Raw genomic sequence first — 13,264 nt, 5'->3', positions numbered from 1 at the left:
AGAAATGTGTCCTTTCCCCCAAAACATCACTGGGTCTTTAATAATAGAAGACTTGAACTTCACCACATGTAAGAATTTTGTGCTCAGTCACATTTAAATGTGTTCATACTCTGGTGCATGATTTATGAGCTGTGTTTGGTGATTGTCTTAAATGTGTTTATCAGGGTGCTATCCAAACTCCACTGGAGGACAGCAGTGTCAATGTGAGGACCAGTTTGCCTGGTCATGTGACAAGTGTGGCCAATACGGTGCATGCAGTAATGTCACCTCCCAAACCTGTGAATGCATCAAAGAGCTTCCTCCTGGTGGAGAGTTCTGTGAACCAATCGCAAGTAAGCCTCTGTCACGGCCAGTTTCTAACTCCTTTGCTCTGCAGCACAGACACCCCCAATATGCAAACCAACCAAAAATAATTATCCTGTTTTGTTTTTTTAACTCTTTTTACAGTATGGCAAAAAAACAAAACTTCAGCTTCAACTTCTTCTCTGCAGTCCTCTCTATCTTATGTTTTTCTCTATATTGTTTATTGCATATTAAGGTTCCTGTTTACTCTCCATAGAAATAGAGAAAGGTAATTTCGTAGCAAGATACCCTAGATCCAAACTGCACAGACAAATTTGTGTTTGCTTACTATTTGTTGAGCTTACTTTAAATTTCATGACACCTGAAAAAAATTAACTCTATTGATTCTCCCTTCTCTTGCAGCAGATACTGCTAAACGCATAGTGTTGACTCCATTATATTTCTCACCATGAGCCACATAGCCATGATGGAGCGGACAAAAGGGTTGTTTCTGAGGGTGTACACGGAGCCTGTGGGATGGCATTTACTTTCTTAGTTTAGGCAGTATCTCCAACTGTCCACTACAAAGCAAAACCAGACTGGCAACAAAAAGATTAACATAACTGTAATTGAATTGATCTTCACAAATTTATTTAATAAACTTCTTAACCAAACGTATTTAATAGTGTTCCTGATTATTCCCATCCAATTTAAAATATTCTAAGGCCATTTCAAAACAACTATTCCTATGTCAAAAAGGAATATTTTAAAGTTAGAGAGAGAGTGCCTCCCAAATCCAATCTTGGAGCTGGTTTTATGCTTCCACTGAGGAGGAGTCTGAAAACTGAAGATCCTGCCTCCCATTCTCCTTTTAAAAATCTTGCACTCTGCAATAATGTCTCCTCACAAACCTGCAGGTACATAAAAGGGCTTCCTCTCACTGGAGAGTTCTGTGACCTGATCACAAATGAACTACTTGTAGCTGAATGCATCCACTTTGTGATATTACCACTCCCAGATATCATGAAACATAGAGAAGAGATACAATTTCTTAAGTAGACTTGTTTATTACGATCACAATACCACCCTTTCTAGAATTCACGAGCTTTTCAGAATGACCCATTCAAACATTTTAAACTGAGTAGCCTTGCAGGTTGAGTCCTGTCAGCCACACTCCCCCTGAGATTGGTGAATTAGTTTAATTAACTGGGTCAGTTTTAGTGGCCTAAAAGTAGGTCTCAAAGGAATACCACCTACAAATACACCAATACAGATGTACACATCCAGTCACATTGTTTACTTAAAATCATCCAATGTCAAGCCACACCATATCATTCTTTCTATATCTATCCCTACTCGCCCAGACTAAACTCTAAAATCCCTTCATTACATTTTTATGCTATTCTTTACATAAAATTCGATGATATTTCCGTCCTTCTAATGGAGAGTTTTGTAAACCAATCACAAGTAAGCACTGAAATCTTAGCTGTTGCTACAGAAAAGTGCTTTCACCAAAGACCTTAATGAATGTATCTGACCAGCATGTGTTCATCAACATATAGCATCATGGTCTACTTAGAATCATGTTATTAAACATATGCTTCACTGTAAACTCTTGAGATAAGTGTTCTTGTTCTTGTTCTCATTGTTTGGTTTCTTCTGTAATTATTTCATTCATAAAAGCTATTCTTAAAGTTAATTTCCTTTTCTACGTTTGTTTCTTCTTCCAACACTGCCTGGTATGTAATCATTTCTTGCTCATATACTAAAAAATAAACATTTTCAAACCCTGAATTTCCTCCACAGATGTTTCTCCATGTCCAACAACAACTCCAGGTATGTGAACAATTCTTGCTTTCCTTGTTCCTTCTTTAAAGTATTGTTTTGCAGTAAATATCATTACAAAATTTGTAGTCACTGTATTTACTAACCTAAAGTCTTTCAACAATGTCATTTGTGTTAATAATATAATAACACAATTATTTATTATAATAATTACTTATAATTATACATTATTATAAATTAATTAACACTAAATTGTTAATAATTTATAGTGTCAAATATAATAAACTCCTTTTATACCAAAGTATATGGTGATAATATATAACCACGGCACATTAAGTGTTCTGCTTCATGTCCTTAAAACAAACACTTGATATTAAAGACATAATATGTAAGTTGCAAGGAGAATTTAATTAGATTTGTGGCTGCATTTAAAAATATTAATACAACACAAAAAAGTATGCTGAAATCTAAACTGCTGCTTTTTTTCCCCCTGTTTTATAGCCATAACACCATCAACACCAGAAACTACAGCAACAAACGGTATGGTGTTTGAAATGTAAAGTGAAGAATGAATGTTTGTATGTGAGCTCCAGATTATCACTTGCACTGTAAAATCTAAAACATGAATCACTTTTGTTGTACCAACACAGCTATTTATATGGCTGCATTTAGAAAAGAGAAGGTTGAAATATAAGAAAAGTGTGCTGAAATCTGAACTGCTGCTTATTTCTGTTTTCACAGTCACAACACCAGTAATAACAATGCCTACTACAACATATGGTATGATGTATGAAATGTGAAGCATAAATGTTTTTGTTAGAGCTCCTGATCATCACTTGCAATTTAAATTCTGAAAAACTGCATGACTGTTGTTGTAACTACATCCGTATTTAAATGATCTGCAACTACACCCTATTTATGTGATTTTGTTAATAACTTTAATCTCTGTTAATACTTTATATATTCATATGCAGTCCCAATCAAAAGGTTAAGACCACCTGCAAAAAGTCAAAAAATCATATTTTGCATGGATGGATATTAACAAGGATCCAAGTGGAGATTCAAAATGCAACAAGACAGAATGGGAGTGTTGTGGATGTTTTCATTTAATAAAGCCTGGACACAAACAGCGAGCGGTCGCTGGACAGAAACAAAAACACAGGCCTGGGGACTCGAACCCCAGGATTTTCCCTCTGGAGACTCGAACTCCTTTATAAGAATAAGATAAATCATTTTTTGAGCATGCAATTTATTGAAAAAAAACTGAAACGGGCTGTTTTACTGCTGGATTCATTGTATTTTCTGTCAGGTAGTCACACTGTAATTCCGATGGCCAAAGGCAAAAAAACGTTTCTTTTGTTAACGTAGTCGGGTTGGTTTAACTGCATAAGCAGGTCTCTCACAGCGCACCATCACTGCTGAGGTGGGATGAGTAAGACAGTCATTTGAAATTTCTTAAATGATCCTGAGGGTTATGGAACAAAAATGTCTAAAGGCTGTTTGCGTCGCCAACATATTCAGTTTCCCATTCTGCTATCCCTGAGTATCTATGGCCGGACACTAAAACTATTCTGTGTTCTGTCCCCTTCATATCTTCTCTGTCTTTTGTTTTCAGCTATGCTCATCATTTTAAGTGGATCTGGATCAACTCCGATGTTCTTGTAGAGTTGACGTTTTTTTTAGGAATTGCTACCTGATGTGGTCAAAGCATTTGTTCCTTTAATCATGCGATCCAGGTTTTAACCATGAGTTGTTGTCATGAACTCTGTGTAGTGACTGAACAAATTAGATTGTGGATATTAGCAGAAATAAGCTTATTATTTTAGTGTGTCAGTAGAGTCTCTCTTTTAGCAAAATAGTGAGCATTTTGGAAATTACTCACCAAGCTCTACTTGGTGTAGAGCTGCTGCAAGTTCTTAAATCAACTGCAACAGGACTATATTATTATTATTATTATTATTATTATTATTATTATTATTAAGCAAGTAAATCTGAGCTGTCCACTTTGTACTTATTCTTACAAAAGATTTTTAGATATCTTCAAGACTTTTTAATATTCAATACTCTGACATTCTAACTATTTTAAAAAATAGTTTAAAATTTTTTTTTCTTTCAACCAGCATTTCCTAATTATACATTGTATGCTTGACGTGGGTCATCAATATGGATACATCATCCTAAATTTCATTTATTTGATCAGTCTTCAATGCCATAATTCTTTCTTGTGACTTACTATTTTTAAGGTGGTTCACTCACACTAAATGAACACTTAACATCTGAATCATGTATAATCCAAAAAATAGGGAGATGATAACTTCAATAAGTCAAAAGAAATCCACTTGTTATAGAAAAGTGAGCATTCGGAAAATCAATTTTGTCAATAAGGATAGTACTGTCTTTGGTAATCTGACTAGGTTTACTAGGTCACTTGAAACCAATGATGTTAATGTTTTTAAATAATTTCCAATTTCAACAAGATTTATATAAATGCTTCTACTATTTAAATGCAATATACAAATACTATTACACTTCTTCTTGAATAACATTTAGAATATTATTCATCATTATAATAAACATTTGCATCAAAATCAATGTTGTTTTAAAATTTAATAATTTATGTTTGATTAGATCAGCTGCAGCTGCCCAGCCAAGGAAACTCATGTCTTTAAGCTGATGCCAGAGGAGGTTTGGACCTCAGTAGTTATTGAGTTAGTGAGCTCTTTAGAAAGATCCATCCTTTCATAAATGTTTGAAAAAGGTGGACTGCATGGCTAGATACTGTTTTTACACCTGTGAAAATGGAGCTGAAAAAATCTAATTAAAAAATTAAGAGGTGTGGCCCTTCACTTCTGTACTTCTTCTGGTCCTGTGCATCTCAAAAGAAGTAGAAACATGTTAGATGAGGTGTTTGTTCATAAACAATTTATGTAAATGTTGTTTCTCATAATTGTGAAAGAGTTTTGTGATGATTTTCTCCTTGTCTCCTCTACAGAGCCAGTGGAGTTTTATATAGACTTGAACTTGCTCTTCCCAATATCCAGTCTGCCCCCAAATTTCATTGATCTGTTTAGAGGCTATGTGGAAAATGTGTCCTTCCCCCAAAACATCACTGGGTCTTTAATAATAGAAGACTTGAACTTCACCACATGTAAGAATTTTGTGCTCAGTCACATTTAAATGTGTTCATACTCTGGTGCATGATTTATGAGCTGTGTTTGGTGATTGTCTTAAATGTGTTTATCAGGGTGCTATCCAAACTCCACTGGAGGACAGCAGTGTCAATGTGAGGACCAGTTTGCCTGGTCATGTGACAAGTGTGGCCAATACGGTGCATGCAGTAATGTCACCTCCCAAACCTGTGAATGCATCAAAGAGCTTCCTCCTGGTGGAGAGTTCTGTGAACCAATCGCAAGTAAGCCTCTGTCACGGCCAGTTTCTAACTCCTTGCTCTGCAGCACACGCACCGCAAAAGTGCAAATTAACCAACCAAAAATAATTATTTATTTTGTTTGTTTTTGTCTTTTTACAGTATGGCAAAAAAAAACTTAAGCTTTCAACTTCTTCTCTCCAGTCCTCTCTTTGGTTTTCTCTCATTTTTTGCATATTAAGGTTCCTGTTTTACTCTCCATAGAAAATAGAGAAACGGTACATTTACAATAGCAAGATACCCTATGATCCAAACTGCACAGACAAAATTTGTGTTTGCTTATATTTGTTGAGCTTTCTTAAAATTCGCAAGTAAGCTGCTGTTAATAAAATATTACTGCTTCTATGGGAATTAAGATGATAAGAGCAGTGTTGCTAATTAAATAAATACCTTAAATACATTTTGTGGAAATGCACAAAAGGTCCATCATGGTCCGTGGTGAATTTCACTTATTGCAAAGTGGAATGCATCCAATTTCTTAAATAGACTCACCCAATGTCAAGCCACACCACATTATTCTATCTATATCTATCCCTACTCGCCCACTCTAAACTCTGAAATCCCTTCATTACATCTTCATGTCATTCTTCACATAAAATTCGATGATATTTCCGTCCTTCTAATGGAGAGTTTTGTAAACTAATCTCAAGTAAGCACTGAAATCTTCTAGCTGTTGCTACAGAAAAGTGCTTTCACCAAAGACCTTAATGAATGTATCTGACCAGCATGTGTTCATCAACATATAGCTATGGTTACTTAGAATCATTTATTAAACATATGCTTCACTGTAAACTCTCTATAGTTAGAAATAATGGTGTGTTCTTGTTTTTTTTTTGTCTCTTTTCATTTGTTTTTGGTTTTGTCTTCTTTGCTGTTAATCATTTTTGTCATACTAGAAAATAAACATTTTCAAACCTGAATTTCCTCCACAGATATTTCTCCATGTCCAACAACAACTCCAGGTATGTGAACAATTCTTGCTTTCCTTGTTCCTTCTTTAAAGGAGTAAATATCTTGTTTTGCAGTAAATATCATTACAAAATTTGTAGTCACTGTATTTACTAACCTAAAGTCTTTCAACAATTTACCAAGACACATAGCCTCTAAACAGATCAATGAAATTTGGGGGCAGACTGGATATTGGGAAGAGCAAGTTCAAGTCTATATAAAACTCCACTGGCTCTGTAGAGGAGACAAGAAGAAAATCGTCACAAAACTCTTTCACAATTATGAGAAACAACATTTACATAAATTGTTTATGAACAAACACCCCATCTAAGATGTTTCTACTTCTTTTGAGACGTACAGGACTAGAAGAAGTACAGAAGTGAAGGGCCACACCTCTTAATTTTTTATTTTAGATTTTTTCAGCTCCATTGTGACAGGTGTATAAAAGAGCACCTAGCCATGCAGTCCACCTTTTTCCAAACATTTATGAAAGAATGGATCATTCTAAAGAGCTCACTAAGGGTACGTCCACACTAGCCCGGACAGGTTTGAAAACTGCGTTTTCATCTGAAAATGCTCTAATCTACGTGCTACAGCTTTAAGCAGCTGCGCGCGTTCCCGCGGACAGCAATCACTTTCTGGCAGACAATTGCTTTTTGGCACAGCACCTGAAGCAAAGGGGGCAAAACAATCACATGAGTGCTGCTGTTTGACTGAGGAAGAATAAAGTAGTCATGGTAAGCCAATCACATGACCACTTTAAGATGACAAAGCAAAATGGTCATATATACCAGTTTTTAAATTGTGTTGATAGGCCACGTAAAACCAGAGTCATGATAAACAATATATACGCAGAGTTTTTTCCTCAATAGTTTCATCATGTTTACTGTCCAAGGACAGCGCTAGCAAGCACTCTCTGCTTATGAGCAAAAAATTAAAAAAAACTAAACAAAAAACAGACCTTTCATGTTGGTGAAAAAATGCACCATGTCGACCAATTAAAAAATGATATGAAAACATGACATTTGGTTGTTTAGGAAGAGGGGGAGGTTTTAGGAGTGACAGCGAGAGAGAAAGAGAGAGAGAGAGATTTTTGTGATGTGAGAGATGTGTGACGTTTAGCGTGTTTGGAGCGTGTAGTTAATGTGTTGTCTTGTGTATTTAGTGTGTGTTGTGGATAGTTTTGTGTTGTGTGTCAGAACAATGAGGCGACTGCTGTCTCCAGGTAGAAACAGGAGTGATACACCTGCTGCTGTCAGACCTGCAGGTATCAGGCTGTGATGTTCTCCTTTATAGTGGACAGAAATTATTTTTTGGGAGTCGCACAAATATTTTGTGTGGCATCTTATTGAATGCAGTTGTGTTATGCAAATAGCTTTAAATGTTTTTTTTTTTTTAAAAAGGGTGAAAGTTGAATGGCTGCAAATAATTTTGTTGTTTGCAAAACTTGTGCATATGATTTTAAAATTGACAATTTATATTTCCATTTAAAGTTATGAAATATGATTCATTAAAAATGTTTGTGGTTGTTACAGTAAAAAATATAACTTTTTCTACTCTGATGTTATGTTTTTTGTCTGATGTTAGATCAATTGTGTTAATACAGTATGTCAAAATGAAAACAAAACTAAATTCAGACACGTGAGGTTGTGCTGAAAAGGATGATACCAAACAAGGCAAAGTAAATCGTTTTTAAAGGTGAACTGTAGAGGTAAAATCAAAAGTTGTTAAAAATGTCCAATTATACCCCGGACCCCAGAGGGTTAAACTTTTTTTTTAAGTAAAACAATAGTTACTTTTCAAGTAATTAATTTCTTTTAGAATCTTATAACTCAGTTACTTTTTTAAAGAAGTAACTAGTAATTATGATTAATTACTTTTTCAAAGTAACTTGCTCAACACTGGTTGGGACTGAAAAACTCAGAAAAACAAAGCAGTAGTTCAGATTTCAGCATACCTTTCTTATATTTCGAATTTCTCTTTTCTAATGCAGCCAAATAAATAGCTGTGTTGGTACAGCAAAAGTGATTCATGTCTTAGATTTTACAGAGCAACTGATGATCTGGAGCTCACACACAGACATTCATTCTTTACTTTACATTTCAAACGCCATACCGGTTGTTGCTGTAGTTAATGTCGTTGATGGTGTTATGACTATAAAAACAGGAAAAAAGCAGCAGTTTAGATTTCAGCATACTGTTTTACATTTCAAACTAAGAACACTGAAAGTGTTGTTGTTATATATTACGGAAGTGTAGAGCTGCCACCCAGGCAAAAGAAAAATAGAGGTATATCACATTATAACGTGAAAAGTTTATTGTTCTAACAATATACTTTTCATGGTTGTACAATATACTATCACTACTATCACGTTATAAAAAAAAAACTTTTATGTTCATACAATATAAATATTATATTTCACGAACATGATAATTATGTATATTGTATTTGCATGATAGTATATTGTTCAAACATGAAGAGTGTAATGTTAGAACAGTAAACTTTTCACGTTATGACGTGATATAGGCTCTATTTTTCTTTTCCCTGGGTGGCAGCTCTACACTTCTGTAAAATACAGTGACTACACATTTTTTTTGTAATGATATTTACGGCAAAACAATACTTCAAAGAAGGAACAATGACGCAAGAAGAATGTTCACATACCAGGAGTTGTTGTTGGACATGAAGAAACATCTGTAGAGGGAAATTATACTTTTAAAATGTTCATTTTCTAGTGAATGACAAAAAATAATTAACAGCAAAGAAGAAAAACCAAAAACAAATGAAAAAGAGACAAAGGAAACAAGAACACACCATTATTTCTAACTATAGAGAGTTTACAGTGAAGCATATGTTTAATAAATGATTCTAAGTAACCATAGCTATATGTTGATGAACACATGCTGGTCAGATACATTCATTAAGGTCTTTGGTGAAAGCACTTTTCTGTAGCAACAGCTAGAAGATTTCAGTGCTTACCTGTGATTGGCTCACAGAACTCTCCAGTAGAAGGAAGTCCTTTTATGCACCCACATATTGGGGAGATGACATCACTACAGGCACCGTAACGGCCACACTTGTCACATGACCAAGCAAACTGGTCCTCACACTGACACTGCTGCCCTCCAGTGGAGTTTGGATAGCACCCTTTTTAAGACAACACACACAGTTCATAAGTCATGCGGGATCAAATGAATACTATTACATATGACTGAGTACAAAAGTCAATTAAGATCAAGTCCTTACATGTGGTGAAGGTCAGGTTTTTCAGTGTTAAAGACTCAGTGATGATTTGGTTTAGGGAGACATTTCTCACAATGTGTCTGAGTACATCACTGAAATCTGGGGCCACACTGGATGCTGGGATGTGTAATTCAAGGACTATATCAAAGTCCATTGGTGCTGTGAAGGAAAAAAAGGGCACAATCCATCACATATACATAACACAATGATGGAAGATGATATATACAAGAAAATGCTAACAAAAGCTGTCACTTTAATGCCCCCTGTTTCCACACGGTCAAAATTTTGATGATGCATCTGCTCCCCACGTCCGCACTAGGGATGGGTTTCAATTATCGATTTTCCGATTAAAATCGAATTTAGTTTGAATAACGCAATATCGATTCATTAAATCCTGAATCGATTTTTAAATATAAATGCATTTTTCCAGAAAAAACAGAATTTCAGGTTAAAGCTTTCATTTCAACAACTGCCAAACAGCTAAAAGAGCAATCAAGAGCAGATAAACAGATTCCACACAAAGATGTAAACACAAAGCCCGGCCACGTCACATCAGAATCTGTGAGGTGTTGCCTTTCTCACTCGACGGCATACACAGACACTCCGTCAGGGCTAAAAGTCCACATCTCGCAGACTCTGATGGTGCACGGTTCGTCACTCTCCAACCAAATTTCACTGAACCAACAGCAAAAGAAGATCAGAACTACACTTCACATTTGATGAACATTGTCATGAGTTCCCTCTTACTTTTGCTGTTTTGCTTAAACCACGATAAAAAAAAAGAAAAAAGAAAAATCACACTTCCTGCAGAGCTCTCTCTCTCCTTGTACTTCAAGAACAGATTCCCATCTCAAATCTATATTCTGCATTGTTCACTTGCTTATTATGCATCAGTTTACCGTTTGTGTTCAGTGCTGTCAGCTGCTGTTTTGTTGTTGTTGTTGTTTTTTCAAAAATGGAATCCGACAAGGAAACTTAATTTTTGTTGTTCAAAACTGAAGAAATGTAAACTTTTTAAAATTTATGCAGAACTGCAAAACACTTAGCTGTGTATCTAATAAAACCTCTGTAACTTTGCTCTGCTTTACTTCAGCAGCATCGGGTAATGTTGGGACACTTACACGTCTGATCAAGTCTCACAAGTGTCAGTACTGATAAATTATCAAAATTATAAGTATTTCTGACAGAGGCAAAATTTCTCTGATTCAAATCTAATCTAATCAAATCGGGGATCAAATTGAATCAGGACCTTGTGAATCAGAATCGAATAGATTCTACAAATCAGATACCCGGCCCTAGTCCGCACTGTTCTAATCTGGTACTGTCAAACCTTGTTGACTACCACCACTTAAACTGAAAATTTAAATACTCCCAGCTAATTGATTCACAAGCCAAACAGATGTCATCCCAGATGATTTAAAGAGCTGTATTGTAATAATCTGGAGCTCACACAAAGACCTTCATTCTTCACTATACATTACAAACTTCTTACTGTGTGTTGGTGTAGGTGATGTTGTTGATGGTGTTGATGGTGTTGTGGCTATGGAAACAGGAAAAAAAAACAGCAGTTAGATTATAGCATACTTTTTGATATTTCAAATTAATATTTTCAAATGCAGCCACAAAATCTAATGTACATCATCCTTGCAACATTACATATTATGTCTTTAATATCAAGTGTTTGTTTTAAGGACATGAAGCAGAACACTTAATGTGCCGTGGTTATATATTATCACTGTATAGGCTTTGGTCATAAAAGGAAGTTTAAAATTATATTTGAACATTTGTAAATTATTAACACAATTTGAACTGTTGAAAGATTTTTTTAGGTTTGTAAAATACAGTGACTACACATCTTTTTGTAATGACATTTACTGCTGAATAATACTTTAAAGAAGGAACAATGAAGCAAGAAGAATGTTTACATACCAGGAGTTGATGGTGGACATGGAGCAATATCTGTGGAGGACAATTATGGTTTTAAACTGTTCATTTTCTAGTCAATGACAAAAGTGATTAACAGCAAAAAAGAAAACCAAAAACACAAATGACAAAGAGACAAAAAAGGAAACAAGTACAAGAACACAGCATTGTTTCTAACAACAGAAAGTTTACAGTGAAGCATATGTTTAATACATGACCATAATGACCATAGCCAATGCTATATGTTGATGAACACATGCTGGTCAGATACATTCAACAAGGTCTTTGGTGAAAGCACTTTTCTGTAGCAACAGCTAGAAGATTTCAGTGCTTACCTGTGATTGGTTCACAGAACTCTCCAGTAGAAGGAAGTCCTTTGATGCATTCACAGGTTTGGGAGGTGACATTACTGCATGCACCGTATCGGCCACACTTGTCACATGACCAGGCAAACTGGTCCTCACATTGACACTGCTGTCCTCCAGTGGAGTTTGGATAGCACCCTGATAAACACATTTAAGACAATCACCAAACACAGCTCATAAATCATGCACCAGAGTATGAACACATTTAAATGTGACTGAGCACAAAATTCTTACATGTGGTGAAGTTCAAGTCTTCTATTATTAAAGACCCAGTGATGTTTTGGGGGAAGGACACATTTTCACATAGCCTCTAAACAGATCAATGAAATTTGGGGGCAGACTGGATATTGGGAAGAGCAAGTTCAAGTCTATATAAAACTCCACTGGCTCTGTAGAGGAGACAAGAAGAAAATCATCACAAAACTCTTTCACAATTATGAGAAACAACATTTCACATAATTTCTTTTATATTTTTATATATCACGAATTTATCTCTATATCTCATAACTTCTATTTGTAGACTACAAGCTAACACTAGTTAAAGAAGCTGTATTCAATGTTTACAGAATACAGTATGTGTCTAGATAAATAGACGATTTCAGTGCTTTTTAACCTTAACCAAGAACCTCGAACTTACTTTCGTGCGAATCTATATAGCATTATTGTCTAAGATTATAAAACATACTTGATAATGCTCAAGCTCTTAAAGAAGTCGACTGTACTGTTGTGGTACGGACTGATAATTTAAAAACAAAGAACTATGTATTTCTTTTTTAAACCTAGATTTTTTTATGAGAAAAAATGAATCCACATAATGAGTGCAATTCAGGTTTAAAATGTTCGATACGACAGTGGCAGGATAATAACGTCCTTGTAAGTGATACTCAGGCCTTGTAAGCAAATAAATTTAGTAATTTGTCTAACAACCCAAATGTGAGACCTACATATTCGACACCAGTGCCAACAAGGAGGTTAAATATAAGATGGTCCTCAAACCATTTATGGTATAAGTCTCATCAATCACACAACAATCATGTCACTACGCGTATAGAATCTTATTGAAGATCATGATATTCCTAGCAAAGCTCTGATATTATGAAGCAAATTTCTTAAAAAAAAAATCAAACAATAGCATGCACTACTATCCACAGCTTAGTTCTTTTTCTCAAATCAAGTAATGAAGATTGGTGCCATACAATTATCCCACCCTGTTAAATTTAAAGTAAAAAGCCAATAATTAGAAGAAAATGATTTTTTCATAACCAGGAGGCGTTTGTTGACTTATCTCTCT

The 13,264-nt window shown here is 35.2% G+C and overlaps 2 protein-coding genes across 2 annotated transcripts in view; one reads left to right on the top strand and one right to left on the bottom strand.

Annotated features, from left to right (window-relative positions):
• The window catches only part of LOC102313460 (scavenger receptor cysteine-rich type 1 protein M130), a 32,487-nt gene that overhangs the window by 6,125 nt on the left and 13,098 nt on the right, over window positions 1-13,264 (bottom strand). The window contains exons 13-19 of the mRNA XM_042216221.1: window positions 11,944-12,111; window positions 11,615-11,644; window positions 11,178-11,225; window positions 9,689-9,844; window positions 9,422-9,589; window positions 9,107-9,136; window positions 8,558-8,596 (exon numbers count right to left, since the gene is read on the bottom strand). Coding sequence (XP_042072155.1) covers window positions 8,558-8,596; window positions 9,107-9,136; window positions 9,422-9,589; window positions 9,689-9,844; window positions 11,178-11,225; window positions 11,615-11,644; window positions 11,944-12,111 — 639 coding nt within the window. The remainder of the gene's footprint in view (window positions 1-8,557; window positions 8,597-9,106; window positions 9,137-9,421; window positions 9,590-9,688; window positions 9,845-11,177; window positions 11,226-11,614; window positions 11,645-11,943; window positions 12,112-13,264) is intronic.
• Window positions 4,293-6,584, top strand: LOC121812947 (adhesion G protein-coupled receptor F5-like). The gene is made up of 3 exons (XM_042216223.1): window positions 4,293-5,215; window positions 5,312-5,479; window positions 6,427-6,584. The coding sequence occupies exons 1-3, from the start codon at window positions 4,999-5,001 to the stop codon at window positions 6,462-6,464; spliced, it is 423 nt and encodes a 140-aa protein (XP_042072157.1). The 5' UTR covers window positions 4,293-4,998; the 3' UTR covers window positions 6,465-6,584.

The sequence above is a fragment of the Haplochromis burtoni genome, unplaced genomic scaffold, assembly GCF_018398535.1.
Source record: "Haplochromis burtoni strain Fernald_Lab_line unplaced genomic scaffold, NCSU_Asbu1 Contig_972, whole genome shotgun sequence".
Taxonomy (NCBI): Eukaryota; Metazoa; Chordata; class Actinopteri; order Cichliformes; family Cichlidae; genus Haplochromis; species Haplochromis burtoni.
Note: the sequence above shows the minus strand (reverse complement) of the source record. Positions and strands in the feature narration are given on the sequence as shown.

Excerpts from the sequence above, each read along its gene's own strand:
- LOC121812947 (XM_042216223.1), top strand. The coding sequence starts at position 4,999 with ATGTTGTTTCTCATAATTGTGAAAGAGTTTTGTGATGATTTTCTCCTT. Across the intron at positions 5,216-5,311 it reads AGACTTGAACTTCACCACAT|GGTGCTATCCAAACTCCACT; the intron begins GTAAGAATTTTG and ends TGTGTTTATCAG. Across the intron at positions 5,480-6,426 it reads GTTCTGTGAACCAATCGCAA|ATATTTCTCCATGTCCAACA; the intron begins GTAAGCCTCTGT and ends TTTCCTCCACAG.